The sequence below is a fragment of the Magnolia sinica genome, chromosome 19 (assembly GCF_029962835.1).
Source record: "Magnolia sinica isolate HGM2019 chromosome 19, MsV1, whole genome shotgun sequence".
Lineage (NCBI taxonomy): Eukaryota > Viridiplantae > Streptophyta > Magnoliopsida > Magnoliales > Magnoliaceae > Magnolia > Magnolia sinica.
Genome location: NC_080591.1, coordinates 29,513,193 through 29,532,795, shown reverse-complemented (window position 1 = coordinate 29,532,795; position 19,603 = coordinate 29,513,193). Strand labels below are relative to the sequence as shown.

General features: G+C 39.6%; 1 protein-coding gene across 2 annotated transcripts; it reads right to left on the bottom strand.

The window, feature by feature from the left end:
- Window positions 1-2,058: 2,058 nt before the first annotated feature.
- Window positions 2,059-19,005, bottom strand: LOC131234421 (histidine-containing phosphotransfer protein 2-like). 2 transcript variants are annotated; one of them, XM_058231278.1, is made up of 6 exons: window positions 18,824-19,002; window positions 14,855-14,985; window positions 14,690-14,758; window positions 9,191-9,262; window positions 4,664-4,736; window positions 2,059-2,518 (listed from the first exon to the last, which is right to left on the bottom strand). In XM_058231278.1, exons 1-6 carry the CDS (start codon window positions 18,881-18,883, stop codon window positions 2,474-2,476), a joined length of 450 nt encoding a protein of 149 aa, XP_058087261.1. In that variant the 5' UTR covers window positions 18,884-19,002; the 3' UTR covers window positions 2,059-2,473. The 2 variants fall into 2 exon arrangements, with proteins under 2 accessions (XP_058087261.1, XP_058087262.1); XM_058231279.1 differs by lacking the exon at window positions 4,664-4,736 and having other exon boundaries at window positions 18,824-19,005.
- Between the last annotated feature and the right edge of the window lie 598 nt (window positions 19,006-19,603).

Genomic DNA, 19,603 nt, shown 5'->3' with positions numbered 1-19,603 from the left:
TACCTAGGAGAAGATAACACATCTTGGTTTGCAAACATATTTCCTATTGCTGATGCAACAAAAAACGCATCAAGTGGATGGGATGATGAAAGCAATGTTGATGAATTGGGTTCAAATGAAGGTGATAACTCTCTTATCCACCGTCCGGAAAGGTGTTTCTCATATGGACCATATTAACAAGATGTCGATGAATTTTGAGTAAATTTATGATTTTCTAGTAACATTCTCGTATCATTATTTGGTAGCTTGTATTAACTTGTTATGCACCGCTATTCCACTTGTCTTAGTTCTAACAATCTTGATTTTTTATCATTTTAATTATTTTCTAATAATTTGTAAAATAATATTAACTCGACTCAACTCAAATAGCTCTCTCGACCCGACTCCATCCCAGCTCGACTCGATTCGAACCAGCAAGCTGAGTTGAGCTACAGGGGTGAGCTCGAGCTTTGGCCATGGTGCAGTTGAGTTGAGCCGAGCTTAGCCTAGCTCGACTCGAACTTGGCTCGTGTACAACTCATACTTGTAGCCCACAAAAGTTTGGTCCGGATAGGGGCTGGGTAGGGCCCACCGTGATGTATGGGTTTTATACACACTGTCAATCCATATTTTCAGATCATTTTAGGACTTATTCCGAAAAATGAGGTAGATCCAAGGCTCAAGTGGACCACACCACAGTAAGCAACGGTGATAATGATGGCCACTGTTAAAACCATCCTAGGGTCCAACGTGATTTTTGTTTGCCATCTAACCATTTCATAAGGTTACAGGTTACAAATACCTGGATGCAGGGCGAACAAAAATGTCAGATTGATCCAAAACTTCTCTGACCCCTAACATGTTTTTAATGGGGGCTCATACTCTGGAAAAATGAATGAACAGTTTAGATAAAATAAAACCCATACATCACGGTGAGCCCCACAGAGACCCTGCCTAGACTCCTGCAGGGGGCAGGACGCAATCTGCTTCCAGCAGTCTTGGCCATCTCAGTGCGGTCATAAGTAGCCGCTGGGAGTCAGGTGCGCAACATCCAATCTCTCCCTTAGATGGGACACTATCTAGAGCTTCCGACCACCTCTCTCTTTCTACTGAGGAAGAAGGATGGTCACTCAAAACTGCCAAATTTGGTGGGTCAGACCTGCGCACAGAAGTTAGGTGGGGCCCACCATGATGTTTGCAAGAAATCCACTCCAACCATCCGTGTTTATGGATCATGTTAAGACATGAACCCTAAAATGAGAATAATCTAAAACAACTCAAGTTGGCCGCACGACCAGAAAAAGTAAGCAAGGAAATGCCAACCCAACCAAATGAGACCTCCCAACGATCCACCCTTATGTTGTTCATAAGGTCATTCCTACTGAGATGAACTGAAAACACAAATATTAGCTATGGCCCCATGAATGTAACTGTTTCCTGTCGTGCGGCCCACTTTGTGTTTTGAATCTGCCTCATTTATGGGCTAATGTCCTAACATTATCCCGAGAAATGGTTGGAGAGGGTGGATTTCTCACAAACATCACAGCATGCTCCACCCAACTTCATCTGAAAAGGTTTCGCAAGCAAACCACATCCCCGAAGAGGTAGGCCACTCTATGCTAAGCGGGTTTCATGCAGACCAAGGACCTGGTGGCGGACGGTTCTATTCCCATCTGGTCGGACCAGAACGGTGCTTGTTTTTAAAACAAAAACTGGAACAGGAACGACGATGAGCCTATATAAACTTCTATTGAGATGGTAATTGTAGTAAAAACTCCAATTCATCTCAGAGTCAGCAATTAATTTTCTTCTCATCTTTCCTCACGGCTTCTCCGAGCCAGGCCCCATTTGAGTCCCATTTGCTTTAAACACCCACTCCATACCACCTGATGGGTGGCCCAACTTGATTCGACCTGATGGAAAGGACAGGATACCTGTATGAAACACACCATGATGCTTAGAACATGCCTTCTTTCGTTATAAAATATTTCAATGGACGGTTGAGGAAATGAACAAAACATATGGCATCGTGTTAATACCTTGGAATCCTCCCACACCTCATTGCAAAAGTGGAACGAATACAATCAAACCAGTTCCTCCATCCAAACTGGCAAGAGATTCTTATTTACAGACATTATTGTTATCATCATCATAAATCACCATTGAAGTTGCAACAAAACTGCAACTTCAATCCAGATCCCACATTTGCCTGCCCCAGTGGGTCCAGTGGATCGCCAAACTCAATCCACCCTCATCCATTTTCAGTGGGGTTTTTTTGAGAGGTTCAAAATACTAACTTGTATTATAACATGAGAACTCAACAAAAAACAAGTCATCCAAACACACCATTTCTTTCCTTGCTGCAGACATTACTATCCCTTTGATTTTTTTATTATTTTTTTTTGAAACTATGAAAATCTACAACACCAGAGAGAGAGAGAGAGAGATCTGAAGAGATCTGAAGGAGCTCTTTTAGTGTCACATGCCCCACTCATCACTGCTGCTGTTTGGATTCATAGGCAAGGATTCTTTGCTCCAGCTGCACCATTGTCAAAATTCATAAGAATCAGTACGGGCTTACATGTAGAACCGATCACCTACAACCAGTTGTAGGTTAATTTACAACTGAACAGCTATAGTGGCTGAACCTAATAAGATTAGCCAGGCAGCAGGAAAAAAGGAACCTTTCAAAGGGCAGCCCTCTTGAAAAATACACAGTACTTTTAAGGGAAAAACTGGAGACGAAGTTCTGAAGGCATTAAAAAATTGGGTAGCAGCATGCAACCATTTCTCAAATAAATAAATAAAAATTTCCGCTCTCTTGTTTGAAAAGAAAGAACAGGGAAAAGCACAGCACATGGCCTGACCCAACAATTAGGAAGGTGCACTCATCATGTGAACCACATGGGCACAGTGAAAAATGAAAACAGACCTTCAGCATTATTTTCATTTTTTATCTCATACACATGCTGCCAACTCACGAGTGGACTGGCCTGATTTTATGGACCCCAACTGATGAATGGCCTTTAGATCAAACAAAAAGGTGCCACGCAATGCCAATCATGACATATCTCTTCACCAATCACATGCCATGCAATCACGACATCCGAGCTCAGGGGGAAAAGGCAGGCTAGATTAAAATGTACACAGATAACATGTGGTGTGTGTAAATTTTCATCATCAATGTCCCTCACTTGGTCATTTTTATCAAATTGTTTTGATACATGTAAAGTTTCGACCATACCCTAAGCTTTGCAACCAGAACCTTTTCTAGTACTGAAAAGGTGTATTGCCCAGCCCATTATGAACGGTGACAAAACTCATCTAGGCTTTTTCTCACAGAGGAAACTATCGGTAGATTTTAAATTTTCGAGGTTCATATCAGGATATTTTCAGAAAATCTCTGCCCAAATAAAAATATTAAGGCCCTGTTTGGTACATGCCTAGAAATGAGTTAATCTCATTTTTGTTAATAATAATTGTGCATTAGAGATCTCAATCTCTAATTAACTCATTTTAGGCGTCTACCCAAACAGAGCCTAAAAGAACTATAAGATAATGAAAACCTAAGCTTATGAGGAGAGAGACCCTAGGTGGGGCTGCGTTGGAGTTGCCATTTTTCATAAACAGGCATGAAAATTAGAGTTTGTGTGATTCACAAGAGCTTTGCCAAGCACGTGTGTGCAATAAAGCTGGCATGTGCAACCATGGCACCTGCATGCGAGATCTAATCCATCCATCATAGGCCCGACAGCATGCGGGCCCTGATACTGGAAACATGTGGATAGATCAGAAAACTTCAGTCAACTTTTCCATAATAGCCATACATCCGTTTTGCAAACTGTGGCCCACCTGACCAGTGAATCAACTTGAATTTGGGACTAGGGTATGGTGGTGCCATTCTGATGTAGGGATTGGATCTCAGACATATCTTGCCATGCTGGCACAAGTGTGGCATGTACAGGCCCTTTATTGCATATGCGTGTGGGGTTAGCAAAATGCTATTCACAAAAAGGCTAGAATGTGGTGATAAAAACGGTGAGACATCCATGCATAAATGGATAGCAACACATTGTACAAATAACGAGCCCTGCTGTGACCTAAGGATTGGATGTTTGTGTGCGCGCGCACAGGAGATCATGTAGGGGGGTACCATGTGCAGGAGATCATGGGTGTAAAGGAGATCATGTAGCCCTTGGCAGATATGCCCGGTGATTTATAAAAGAAAGAACCAATATGAAAACTGTGACACTTAGATAAACCAGAAGGCTATATATATATATATATATATATATAAACTCTGTCATGGATTACTGTGAAGCTGATATGGGTCAATGTTTTCTATGTTTTAGGCTCCTTTCTAATAAAATTATTACCTCTATTTTTTTTTTTTATATAAAAAAAGTAAGTATAATACTATTATATTGATACACCAGAAACAAAATGATAGTGGATGGTTGAATATCTTGAATGAATATAAAAATTTATTAGCATGTCCCTTTAAACAGTCAACATAATCATATAAAGCTACACAATGAACTAAAGTTTCAAAAGAACTCATGAAAATGGAGAAGTTACTCAGACAAGTCAGCAGGGTGAGGGAAAGATCTGGTGCAGATATGCTTATACTTACAAATGAATGCAGCTAAAGAACTGAGATGAGCCATTGTACATTTTGAATTACCTGAACCATGGTCTCGAATTTACTACGCAGATGACAATATTCATGCTTGACCATATTCAACGAGCGCGCACACCTTTTGCCAAAAAAAAAAAAAAATACATACATCCTTTCAGTGAAAGAAAATGACTTGTGACAAAATAGATATATGAGCAAAAGGATAGAACCAAATGAATAAAACAATTTTTTTTAAAGAGGAAAATTTAAATAACATCATACACCAAGATAGCTCTGCAACAAAAAGAGTAGGGAAAAAAGCTAAACATATTCATCAGCTTGGAATGAAGATCTTTTCACCCTGTACTTCATAAACATCAAATACCAATATTTGTCGGTTGCAATAGATGTGAGTCTAAAATGCTAAGGGTCTCAAAAGTAATGGTACTCTTTTAAAAAACAGAAAATATTTAGAGTGATATCTTTCCTTATCAAAATACTAAAGAGTTCAAATATTTCATTGGATATAAATAGGATTGATTATTTCAGTGTCTCGATAAATGAGATCACATGAATTTCAAATCTGTTCCATGTGACCCTTAAGATTAGAGGTGGGCATCGAGTCGAGTCGGACCGGATTGGGTCCAACTCGAATTGGTCCAAGACTTTCAATACGTGATCCGAACTGGATCCGATCCGGGACCGAGTCCAGGTCCTCCGAGTCGATCCAATCCGGTGCAGTACTGGCCTAACCCGAACCGAGTCCAACTCGGTCAGGGAAACCGAGTCGGATCAGGTTGGGTACGGTTTAGATCAAATTTTCTTTTTTTTTTTTTACAGTGTGGACCACTTGATCTTTAAATCTGTCTTATTTTTCGGCTAATGCCTTAAGACGAGCCCGCCAAATGGATGGACGGTTTGGATATAACACATACCTTATGATGGGACCCACGTAACTTGCTTACATCAGTACAAAAGCATGTACACAGTACACCCGCCGCCACCAGTTCACTTCTCGTTCAAAATTGGGTGACGTTACGGGTTACCCTCCATTCAAATATTAATAATCATTTTTGGGCCCACCGAGTGTGGTTCACAAATCCAGACCATCCACTATGTGTGTCCCACTTGAATGGCGGGTCATACCAAGTTTCAGATGCATCCAAGTTTTATGTGGGCTCCACCATGTGATTTTATGTGTTTTAGGAATGTCTTCACATGATTGTATATGGTATGGCCCACCTAAGTTTCGTATACAGCTGATTTTTGAGATATCCCATAAATTAAAGGGAACCCATCAAATGCACGGTGTTGATGTTAGACACGCATCATGGTGGGGCCCACACAGCTCGACCTCGGGGAAAGTTCCCATGAGCTTGACTGCGACTGATTGGTTACTCCCCTGGCAGCCTGGCAAGCTCGGTGATCAATGCACCTCGAGCCATGCGCTGCCTGAGAGGAGAGGCCTAATTCGTTACTCCCCTGCCACACTGGTAGTTAGTGCTCCGTGGACCACATCATGACATATTTATTTCATCCGTGCCGTCCATCTATTTTTCTAGATCATTTTATAGTATTAAAAAAGAAAAAGAAAAAAGAAGAGGTATATCCTAATCTCAAGTGGACAACATTACAGGAAACAATGTTGAATGAATATTGTGCAGATCGGATCGGTCCGGATTGGTCACTAATCCGAACTCGACTCGATGTACAGTCGGATTTGGGTGTGCCTACTCAATCCGACCCGATCCAGGCCGTCGGTTCGGTTCGAATCGAGTCAGATCCACCGGATCGAGTCAGATATGCCCAGCTCTACTTATGATGCAAGAACATTACCCAAGGTTGCAAAATCTGATTATGCATATGGTTATATTATCTTTCCTTAATTCATTAAGGATATGCTGGAACCTTCTGGAGAAGTCTGGCAATCACAATATAATTACTTTAAGCCAATGACACTCAAATTCTTCGAACTTTACTCAGATTCTTCAGAGTTTAATTGTAACTGCAGATCTACCTGGGTTTTTAGCTCTTATACAATACCAGGACATTTTGAAGACATAAGCTGACTAAATTGAGCTACAAGACCAACTAGGAAACAACGTCCAGGAAATATTGTTACATGATTATTCTTTTGAGTTGTAACTGATTCTTGGCATACCCATAAAGACAAAATTAAAAGGAACCATTGAAAATGAATATAACATGGAAGCCGACCCATTTACAACCCTAATTAATTCTTTAAGAGTTGGATTTCATGGGTATAAAAATAAGGAAAATGAAGTAACAATCAAATAAGAATTAGAGGATGCAGGAAAGGGGAGATGCGGTGAGTCTTATGCTGGAAACTTATACAGTTTTTGTTGATCTGATAGGGCTACTGAGTTGCAGGTTCTCTCGCAAGGCTGAGGTCAGACTTCAGAAATGAGAACAAACAAATCCTCTCTAGCAGCAGTTATTGGAGCCGTTTCTCCAAACCCAAAAAGGTTGGGGCATTCTCATTAGCCAGTATGCTTATGGGTGAATTCAAGAGCTCTTGAATCCTTTAACCTTACCTTTTTTGTTAATCTCTCCTTTTTTACAGGGACTTTAGGAGGGCTTTTGCATATTCTAGAGAGAGAAAGGGGACACTAGCCAAAGATCCTTTTGCAACAGATGGAGGGCCCCCTTCATAGATTTTTAAGGTAATCTGTTGGCAATATATGAGAACTTTGGGGGCTTTTGGGATATGAGACACATGGCAATCGCCAACAGGTTTTAGAGGGCATCATAATATTGAATTAGTTAGGAAAACAAGCTAAGGCTTAAAAGGGCACAAATCCCAAAAAAACAAAGCTACTAGCCTTATCCCAATTAATTGGGGTCAGCTACATGAATCCTGCTCCACCATTCCACTCAATTAAGGGCGAGACCTTCGGTTAGATCACTTGCCCTTTTTGGGCCTTCAACTTTTACCCACTAACTCCTTTTAAGCGGCACAGTTCTTAGTCTCCACTGCACATGACTAAACCATCTAAAGTCTCCCGTCCCTCATCTTATTACCTATTGGTGCTACTAAGCTCCCTTGAATGCCTTCATTTCAATTCTTTCCTACCTCGTCTTGCTACTCATCTATCTCAACATCCTCATTTCAGCTACACATCCTTCAACTTTTACCCACTAACTCCTTTTAAGCGGCACAGTTCTTGGTCTCCACTGCACATGACCAAACCATCTAAAGTCTCCTGTCCCTCATCTTATTACCTATTGGTGCTACTAAGTTCCCTTGAATGCCTTCATTTCAATTCTTTCCTACCTCGTCTTGCTACTCATCTATCTCAACATCCTCATTTCAGCTACACATCCTATAAACACGTTCTTTAACTGCCCAACATTCTGTCCCATAAAAGCATGGTTGGTCTTATAGCTATCCTATAAGATTTCCCTTTCAGTTTGAGTGGTACGTGACAATCAGATAACCAATCCTTTATGTGTGTCTACACAGGCACGTTCTAACAATGATCCACGTATCTGAGACCCAAGCTGATAACTGGTAATGATGCCTGTAAACAATTACTGTCTTAGATTATACTAACGAAAAAAGACAACTGTCAACAACGAAAGAATTCCCAATGAACATGTTGATGCAAATTAAGCACCTCTCTCACAAGGCCAAGCAATATATTTAAATATATTGAAATTTTGAAATGGTTTTAAAAAAAAAAAAAAAACCCTAGTCCTGAACAAGATCCCAACAAGGTTGAAATTAATGACTGTTCATCCAAATCCAGTCCTCTGTAGACTCGACAGGACATTACTAGTTTAGTACACAGAAATTTGCAGCACTTTTAGCAATTAAGAGGAGAAAGGCCTAACAAGCACAACTCATGACTTGCAAACCACACCTCAAATTTGCATAAAAGAGGAAATTTCGAAAGAAAAATAACAAAGAACAACAAGATATATGATGCAAAGAAGCATGTATGAAATCTCATACGGAGATGTTGAAAAGGGACATTGGCCAATGATGATTTTGATGTTATCAACATGACTTTAGAAAGAACTGACAAGAAGATTGTAATGACAAAAGACAGATTCAAAACAGCAGCCATTGTGATAGTGGAGAAAGGTATCAATGTAACAGCCAGCTTTAAGATGTGGTCCACATGAGATTGATGGACAGGGACCAGCTTGTGGTGAGAGGCACTGAAATCTGGATGGTTTAGCTAGTCCCATTAGATAGTCTAGAGATGTCAACTATGATACAAGGGCTTGCAATGAAATTGTCTGCATCTACAAATGCACATTAACTACACAAATTAGTTAGCTATGTTCCTTACACACGACAAGTGCTTGCAATGAAATTGTCTGCAATTAAAAATACACGTTAACTACACAAATCAGTTGGCTTGTTCCTTGCACATGGCAGTCCACGTAAATGTATAGGAAATTAAAGAGGAAAATCACAAATTAGTGCAACAGCATCCAAGTATTAGATTCCATATTCAGTTGTATGCATTTGATATTGGATATTTAGCTATTACCATCAAAAGATACGTATGATAGAAGTTGTAGACAACATATTAATATCATGATACATATAAGATTCCTTACCCATCTCTGTTGTTGTCCTCACAAAATTGACGGAACTCAATGCAAGCAAGTTTTACATGATGAGCACCCACACTGCAACACCAGAAAAGAAGATAAGGAAAACGGAAAGCTGATTCAATGATTTTGAGAGTTCGAGCGAGAGAGCTCGAGTTCTCAAGTGCGAGAAAGCATATCACTAATCACAGTAAAATCATGACAATATGCTAGAAAAAATGCAACTCAAAAATAGCATCAGAAAATACTTGTCCTCTATCTGTTATCAGGCTTGCAAAGAACTGACAATATAGTAAATACCCTAGAATAATGCAACTTAAAAATAGCGAATACCCTTTTCTTCCTCTTACAAGACCGACAGGTCAATTTGATATAAGAAGATATCCAGGGATTCAAAGTTTCCTTGAGAATCAGTTGGATGAATGGAATCATCAAGGAGTGGAAACAAAGCCTTTCTAGGAAATGGAATCTCTGAAAGAGATTTGTTTTGCCGTGTTTAGTTGATGGGATTGTGATTCCATGGAATCATGAATTTATGCTTGGATTCAAGAGGAAAGAGACAGCAATTGGGACCTACCAAAATGAAGAGGAAAAAAAGGGGGGGGAGGACCATTATGAGGAAAGTGCGTTTCGCAGTACTTCCACGCACTCAAACGTGAAAAATTGACCAGGCTCATTGAAACAGATTCCATAAATTATTATTTTCATGAAGCCAAACAACCACAATGGAAAAGTCTAAAAGCAGGTTTCCTAGAGAAATTGATCGATCATCAACATCTTCTCTGCAATGTTTTTCTTTACTTTCTTTCGCTCCAAATTTTGTTTGAAAAGGACAAAAAGGCAAAGATGAGAAAATCTACGAAAAAAACAAGACAAAAATAAAATAAAATCCAAAGATATGATCAAAACGCAAGCAACCGGCTTAAGAATCAAAGCCCATGCAATCACGTCCAGTTTAGCCTTCCTAAACATCTCACCGTGGCAATGACAACAATTGCAGAAATGTCTGTCATTGTGCTCAAGCCAGATGACAAACTGATGAAAAAGAGCGACACCACAGAACCCATGCTTCATTTCCCTCCACGCCAGGCTAAGAAGAAATGACACAACTGAAGGCAGCATCCACATCCAAGCATCTTGATCAATAAACACAGGGACATAAAGCAACAAGAGTTCAGTCAACACACCATGTCCCCCAACTCCTCATCCATCAAATTCTTTCAGCAAGGAAAATCCCAAACCACCTAGCCTCCTGAAAGTGAGAAACCTTGAGAGATGGAAATTTTCTTCTTCTTCTTCTTTTTTGAGCAATAAAGAGAAAAGTTCTATTAAAAGAAAAGGCCAAGCCAGATGGAAATCTTCTTCCTAGAGCAACAGGTGCCAAAATAAGGATAGATGCATGAAAACATCCTCCTAGAAATGAATCCAAGAAGCACCACTCAGTGACTATTGTTGCCTTTACTAACAAGTTCACCAACCCTCACCCCACTTCAAAAGATGAAACTTATGCTCATCTTCCAAACTCTCAAAAGAAAATCTCAATATCCCCTTCCTATTTGCTAAAGACACCAGCCAACAATGAAAGTGGACATGTAATATAGAGGCATGTTGGACACGGATGCCTTAATCAAGGTGGTTCTATCTCTAGTCAACAAAAACATGCTCTTCCAGCCAGAGAGCTTTCTGTCAATCCTCTAAACAATCTTATCCCATAAATACTAAACGAGCTTGCCGATGCATATTGGAAAACTTCCACAAGGCTCTCAACACCATCCAATGTTAACCTTATACCAAACATCTCGCTTTTGTGGATATTGATTCCAAGACTTGAGACCACTCAAAGCAACCAATAATTCCCAACAAATCATCGACCTGGTCATCCTCAGAATCACAAAACAGGAGCTTGTCATCTGCAAACTAAAGGCCCTAATCACACACAAATCATAATGTTATACCAGACCATTTGTCACCTTGACACGGACTAGGCCCTAATCACACAAATCAAGCATGATTTGGTGGATTATGTTACCATTTTGTATTGTGCATATTAGTATGACTCTTTTTTTCCTTTTCTTTTCTAATAAACCAGTTCACCCCGTATGGTGTAACGGTGTGAACCGATACGATTACGGTACAGCCTATTCTAACCCTTTTTTAAAACCATGGCAACAGTCTTGCGACCCATCCAGCCTACAAACAATAATTCCACAAATCCTTCACTTGCTTTAAATAAAAATTAAAAAAATAAATAAATAAATAAATAATCCTTCCTAAAGCTGCATGAGCTCAAATTGGAAAGGGGATCAAACCTAGTGGTCATCCTCCTTAAGCTTCAAGGATAATAAGGCAGTGGTCAGCAACCAGATGTGGTTAACCACGTTGTACCACAAGCAGAAATACATCCATCCATTCAATCATAACCAAAAAGTGGTCCCACTTGGACATTGCCATACACTCTTGACCATTATACAAGTAAATAACACATCTATTAGAGGAAGATCAACCAACTCATTTCTGTTCAACCAATCACCCCCAATACACCACTGTTCCTATTCCCTATTTCTCACATTATCCAGCTCAAGCCAGAAGTTCTGACTGGAATGATCGAGTTCATTAGACGCATTCTTCATGAGAAGTACACAACGAACTCCAGTCCCCTTTAATCCAAACACCCAAGTTCCAAATAACAACAACATTGCATGCAGCCCCACCTCCAAGGCCATCCAATCCTTATTTCTCCCTACCCATAAAGAATCTACCACCCTCCAAATAGCCTGATTTTGAGTTTCCTCGAGTGCCATTAGATGCACCATTCAATGACAATATAGCTTTCTGTTATGGGTCTTTTCAGAGGGCATCCCAACCCCCTTAACATTCCAATAGAGGGTTTCCATGACAAACAAGCACTGTTTCCCTTCCCCTTCAATCTCCCTAATTGTTCCACTCCCATTATCATAGCGAGTTACCAACCCAGATAGCTCACGACTACCTTTCAGAGTTTTCTTCTCTTGGGGAAGTTTAGGCCAACTTCTATGCACGAATATCCGCCACTGATTTGAATAATGCTATAAAGTCCTCATGGACCCTAAAGGAGACTCTTACAAGTTTCCCCATGTGGCCCTTGTCGTCTTTGATCCAATGCACCCAATGAGCCATGCAAACTTTGCCAACACTTCCCCATCAGTTGGAAATTGGAACTTAGAATAAAGAGAAAGGTTCTCCAAAAGGCGTAATCTCCTATTTAGGAAAATGGACACACAAGGGTCACCCTTCCTCTCCTCCATCACAAAACTATCATCATCATCATCATCATCTAAGCCGGATCTCAGTTCATTAGAGTCGGCACATGAACATGTTCCACCATTCCACTCTATCAAGAGCTACAACTTCAGTAAGACCATAGGTCATCAAGTTTGTTCTTACTATCTCCACCCAAGTCCTTTTGGGCCTTCCCCTAACCCTTTAGAGCCTTTAATGTGAACAACATCATCTAAGCCTTCATCAGAAAACCATCATCCACCAAAACCCTTTCCACAATCTAAAGGAGGTTTCCAAAGAAACCCTCATGAGTCGTGACAAACCATCTTCAACTTTTTTTTTCTTGAAAGATAACCCATCTTCAAAAATTTTACCCCATTCATACCTCCCTTCCAAAGTATCATCACTATTCTCCTTGCTGGTTTAGCCTTCCTTTAGTCTGGAGGCAGACCACAACCTTCTTGAAGAGCTTCATATAAGGATTTCCATCTCAATGATAAGGTGCCCTCCACGCAGCCTTATTGTGGGTGAATGACCACTGTGACCGGCATCACTCTGATATGGTTGATTCCTAGTGGCCAAAAGGATCTGGTTCACTTATCTTGTGACCAATAAGAGCCTTCAACCCATATTTTGCATTATGAGCCACTATTCTTATGCCAAAAAAACATGCACTGTTCAGCTAGGTTGATGCTTCTTCAACATCTTGCACCGCCGCTTAAAATTGCAGAAATGCAAAGCCCTAGATGATCGCTTATCAAGGCAGACAAGGGATGACAACCTCCATGACCCCACGGAACCTCCCAACCAACCATAGCATTTCACTTGGGACCATTCTTACAAGAAAATTTTCCACATAAAGATTCAGAAAACCGCTGTCAATCATTGGAGATTCACCTTTGCATTTGAACTCTCATCTCTTTGTTTGGTTCTTCACCGTTCAACCTCTACTTTCTGCAAAGTTTTTCCTATAATAAAAACTGAAATTTTGGAATTAGATCAACTCGCGTAATGCAATAACAAGAAGTATTTGTTCTAATCAAGGTGAACCATATAATGGCAAAACAGCTTTGCTACCAATTGATGCAAAAGAAAACTTCCTCAATAGCTAGGGTTTCATGTAAAAACTCCAAAAGGAAATATTTATGCCAATATAAAACACTAAATCGCATAATTCTCAAAGCAAGTGTAGAGTCTTGTAGACACAGCCTAACTGGGGAGCAAGACAAGAAACTAATAACATACTTATCCTAAATCTTACTACGCACATCACCTAAATTATCCCTGCGAAAGCATGCAAATCCGAATCGTCCCTAATCTGACCCCAAAACAAACCCCAAGGGATCATTTGGCTCCATGGAAGCAGTCACTAACAAAAACGGTCTATAAGATGACTTGTTTCTTGCATTTTGATACATGGAATGCCCTGAAAATTGCTTTTGCTAGGAATGTGTTTCTTCATAAAGGCCTGATTCATCTTTCCAGCCTAAAAGTTGGTTTGTAGCGCCCATGTGTTTTCCTCATAGCAGCTAGTTTTGTCCCTTTTTTTCTACAAGGACTCAACCACTAATTGTCTTTCCTCTTCTTCACTCTAAACACAAATTTGTGATTCTATAGAATCACAATCCCACCATACAAACATGATAAAGAGTATCTTTCCAAAGACTATATTTCCAAAAAAGGCGTTATTTCCACCCTTTTTTATTCCATGCATCCAAACCACCCTTAAAAGAGAACGTATAAAAAATAAAAATCAGATAACCAAAGATGTCCTGCTTGTCCAACTGCAATTACACAAACAGCTAAAACCCAACCACAAACTTACACAATTTACTGCTATTTTGATTTATCAATGTAAAAATTAGAAAAGCATATATTTCAAAACAAAAGAGAAATAAAGAATAATGGAAGGGGATGAAAGTCATAATAAAGTGTCAAAGTTTCAAAGTAGAAGGAAAATAAAACAAGGGAACTATTTTTAACGTATGAGGCCACTATTTAAAAGATCAAAGTTCAGAAGTAGCATTAGAATAAGTGTCACCTAAATTTTGCAAATTTAAGAACAATACATTAATGGATTTGCTTCCTTCCTTTAAATTGGTGGCTATTTGTAATTCCATACATTCACAAAACAAGTTAGTGGAACTACAGCAAGTTGCTTATATATATATATTCCAATTTTAGCTAAAGATTACACACAATGCCTCTGCTGCAAGCCTTGCTTAGATGAACAAATCAATGAATTACCTTGAGCTACTTCCTTTCAGTTGGTGAACATAGGCATCAACCTTCTGGTAATCAACCACAGCTTGATCCCTGCATAATGAATGAAGAAGAACCAAACCAAATTTAATTAAATCAATAAAACCTATCAACACTGAAACCATAGAGATGAATGAGATCTGAATGTACAGGTATTTGGTTAGTTCTGCCAAGATTCTTTCTGAGTCCTCACAGAACAACGCAACCACTTCTGCCACAAATCCAGGATTGTTCGCATCTTGTAACATCTGGAGCTGCGTGAATTGCTCATCCAACAGTCCCTGAATGAGATAGATGATATTTCATAACTACCAGAATAAAATAGTCCTCTTTCACAGCCCAACAATGTCTCCATGTTTTATCAGTGACTTTCAAACAAATTGCTCTCTATAACATCCTATGCAGAATTAGGATTGATAATAGAAAATATGCAATACACGCTATCCATGCCTTCGCAATTGGAAACCTTGTTGTAAGGGAAATATATTTTAAAAAATCCAACATCATATGCTCAACACAAGAGTTCCCTTCAAGTAATCATCTTCACAATTAAGAACTTTCTGAAATGACAAAAAATAATGACATGCTCAGAAAACCAAAGATCCTTCAAGAAACATTGAGTCAAGTTCACAAACAAAAGATTTAGAACCAGCTCAGGAAGAGAGCCAGAAAATGTTATAGAGAGATTCAAAACACAATTTCCACACAAGGGGGCCACAACACAGGGAACCTTGCATATCATGCCTAAAACATCTAAATACACATGTTATGGCGCAACTAATTTTTGGAACAAGGCATTTTTTGCACATCCCTTCATCCTAGAGAGGCATGTCGAATGGAATATAAACACCACAATGGCCCCCACACACAATTAATAGTAGGTGCCTCCATCTGAACCATTCCCTATGGTGTGGCCTACCTTAGATATAGATCGGCCCGATTTTTGGGTTCTAGGATGAGCATCAGTTAGTGCAACTGATAGAGAGGGAAGATCTCATGCATATTTACTCCAAATGGCGCTTAGTCAGCTGTAGACATGCCCCCTGACGTGCTATACTAGTGCAGTCCATTTAAAAGGGGGAGAGGGAGCCTGCTTACAACTTAGATGACTAAATAAAATGGACCAGAATCCTTTGTAACACCAATAGAACGTGCAACACACAAGATCTGTAGGCCCACCGTGATTTTCACGTGACATCCACTCTGTTCCTCAGTTGCAACACCCCACCACAAAACCTGAGTAAAATAAGGCCGATCCAAAACCCAGGTGGGCCACGCCACAATAAATATTTGCAGGGGGACTGCCCACCAGAAAAAACCTTTTGGGTCCCACTGCGTTGTGTATATGCCCCAGTGTTGTCATATGCAATCGCATAAGCGATTGTGCCATCGAATATGCCATTTTGGACAAGTGGACTACATATGCCATTGGGGCTTATGCTCTCATACAAAGAAGTATGTGACCACATAACCTATAGTTTTGTGGTTATACTGTTGGAAACTGTATGTGGTGGCATAACCTCCCAATAGTTAGGTTTCTGATTGCTGGGACTTTTTTTGTGTTTCACTCTCTCACTTTTTTACTATAAATATTTGAAATTAAAACTTTCTCAAAAAATGATTACAACCTTGGAACTTTCAAGCACCCTAAAATACCCAGAAAAGCTTTTCTTGTGTAACCTTAATTCGACTCCCATAAAGAATTATTTATACCCCACACATAGAAATACCCTATTCAGTCGAGGCATGTCTCCGACCTCTCAACTCTCTTACTCTCTATCTCTCACTCTACCACTACTCTTATTCTCATCAATAAAATTTGTATGTTGTTTTTTCACATTTTTTTTAGTATATACATTCATTTAAATAGCTGTTAATTTACTTGTTATAGTCTAATAGTCTAATAAAACTATAAAAAACAATTCCCTACACGTGTAGTTATTTTTACATAGTTTTTTCATTTTCCTTGAATTTTGTTTTTTGTTTTTTTATAGTTTTTATAGCTGTAGTGGTTTTTTTTTTTTTTTTTTTTTTTTTGGGTTTGTGTCATCGCATTAGCACACAGCCCCCTTACGTCACACGGGATCACTTATACGATTTTGACAACATCGATATGCCCTCCAACCTTGTCATCAAGCGAGACCCACCAAGATAAAGATATCCCAAAATTTAGCCTCATCAATAACTCAGCTGGGATACACTGCGTAAATTTAGAGGTTTTAGTTGTGATTTGACATTGTCCCTGTGGTCTGTCTCGCCTAAGTTTTGGATCAAGCTGATTTTTGTTATGTGCAGTTAGAAAATGAGGTGGACCAACAAATGAATGGAGTGGATTTCACACAAACATCATGGTGAGCATTAGCACACAGCCCCCTTACGTCACACGGGATCACTTATACCGTTTTGACAACATCGATATGCCCTCCAACCTTACGTCACACAGGATCAATTATACCATTTTGACAACATCGATATGCCCTCCAACCTTGTCATCAAGCGAGACCCACCAAGATAAAGATATCCCAAAATTTAGCCTCATCAATAACTCAGCTGGGATACACTGCGTAAATTTAGAGGTTTTAGTTGTGATTTGACATTGTTCCTGTGGTCTGTCTCGCCTAAGTTTTGGATCGAGCTGATTTATTTGTTATGTGCAATTAGAAAATGAGGTGGACCAACAAATGAATGGAGTGGATTTCACACAAACATCATGGTAAGCTGCACCAAGCTTGGGTGTTACATGAGCTTCTGCATTAGGTGTTGTAGACGATTCCAGTTCAAAAGCTTCTCTCTCATTTTTCTCCCTCTCTCAACTATACACATGGCAACAGGTGCATGGATTGGGCTCGTCCATCTTACTAGGGGTGCCCATGGCTTGGCACTGTCCATCTACTAGACCAGACCATGCAGGCCTATCATTCTTGCAGACAACTCCCTCGTAGAGAACATCCATAAAAAAGTAGGCCCCATCAAGAAATCGCTAATCCCAAAAATCAGGTGGTTGTCAGTTGATTCGAATGGATTGGCCTACATGGTGAAAGGAAGCATTTTTTTCCCAGGCGATATTGATGACAGGGGTTACAGTTTACATGGTACGAACATCCAGCACAAGTGGCATAAAAGCAGAGAGTTTTTTCTATGAAGAACCAAATGGTACTTGGCTATGACGCAACCATTATTGCTCTCAATTTTAAAATTGGGGTAAATGGGTCTTTTCAAACCCTGTCCATACAATCAGAGGAATCGTTTGGGTTATATTCAAAGTATAAGAACTTTTCGGAAAAATCATGTAGTGAGATGAACTTCGTGGTAAAAATCCCCAAATTAAAGTAACAAAAGTCCACCCCAAATGTCTACAAGGAATCCTTGAAAACTGAGAGAAAAAAAAAAAAAAAAAAAACATTATCAAGAAAAAGCAATGAAAATACATAACAATGAGTACATGGAATTCAACAATCCGAAAGCTGACTCTAAACTAGCCAAGACTTCATAAGAATCCAGAAAGAAAAACGAAAAGCATATTCCACCAAATCTCAACATAAATCATGGAAAACTAAGAAATTGTCAATCCATATCAACAAAAATCTGTTCAAATGATAGTATCAATCTATGCAACTAGATCAAGGAAGAAACTAATTGCAATAAGATTCAATGCACAGGAATGAAGTTCGAACCACAGAGAAAAGAATGCAAGACTGAGAGCAGCTCTCAACAGTCCTCTAGTCTTAAACTTCACTCAAAAAAAAAAAAAAGCAACTTCAACAAAAATCCATCAAAATAAAATAATTAAATTAACTGAGCTCTTACACTAAAATAAATCATAATTTTCCAAACCTATAGAGTAATAAAGAGTAAAAAAATAAACAGAAAAGAGTCCACCAGAAATCCTCAACAAAAACCCTAAAAATAGCAAAACCACTAGTTGTAACTGCTGTAAAGCTGTCCTAATGGAGTAATTAAATTCATCAATCCATTGCCCTAACATCACACAAAAATACGAAAAAAAGAAGAAGAAGAAGAAGAAGAAGAAGAGAAAATAGGTGCAGATCCAGCAAAACTCTCAAAAATCGTCTAATGAAATCCGCGAAAATCAATCAGAACGGAACAATCGGATTTTACCTCCCGAAACATGGAATTGACCAGCCCGTGCAGCTGCTCCTTCAGCGCCGCCGACGACATCTCTCCGGGCAGGGAATCGGCCGGAAACTGTACGCAGATCGCCGGCAAGGGCGACGGATCCGTAGGTGAGGAGAAGCGGAGGAGATTTGCAAGACAAGGACAGTGGAAAATGGTTTGAGCATTTGATTCGTTATATATAAGGGCTTTGGACAGATTATTAATTAGGGAATTCCCCGTGCAACGGCCTACCTTTTAGGCTATTTACGAATAAACGCGTGCTTTCAAAGCATTTAAAGTAAACTGCCCGAGGTTTACATTGTTAGACATTCAACCGCCTACCGCCACATTGAGAGCTGTACACGAGTCGAACCGAGTGGAGCTGGGCACAGCACGACTCGGCTCCGCCAGTAGCTAACCCCAGCTGAACTCGGTTTGGATCAATCCTTGAGCCTAACTGGCCAGCTTGACTCAACTCGGTTAGCAGAGTTTGAGTCAAGTTTGAGCTTGTATAACATTTTCTCAAACACATGAAATGTACCTTCAATTTCTCACAGGATACAAAATAGCAATAATGGTTTATAGGCATTTCATCAAACACTTGAAGGCAACATCAAAATCAAAATATGAGGATAATTTTATCATATAAAGTGTTTTTTGTAGTGATTTGTTTTGTATACATAACTTCCTTGCTACTGGCCGAACCCACGGAAAATATATGTACTCGAAACAACACTTCATTGAGTCATTTCATCAAACACTTGGTGAGCAACGTCAATATCA

Coding starts and splice junctions, on each gene's coding strand:
- LOC131234421 (XM_058231278.1), bottom strand. CDS start 18,883: ATGTCGTCGGCGGCGCTGAAGGAGCAGCTGCACGGGCTGGTCAATTCC. Junction 14,759..14,854: donor GCAGAACTAACCAAATACCT/GTACATTCAGAT, acceptor TTCATTATGCAG/GGATCAAGCTGTGGTTGATT. Junction 4,737..9,190: donor GAGGACAACAACAGAGATGG/GTAAGGAATCTT, acceptor TTTTGGCAAAAG/GTGTGCGCGCTCGTTGAATA.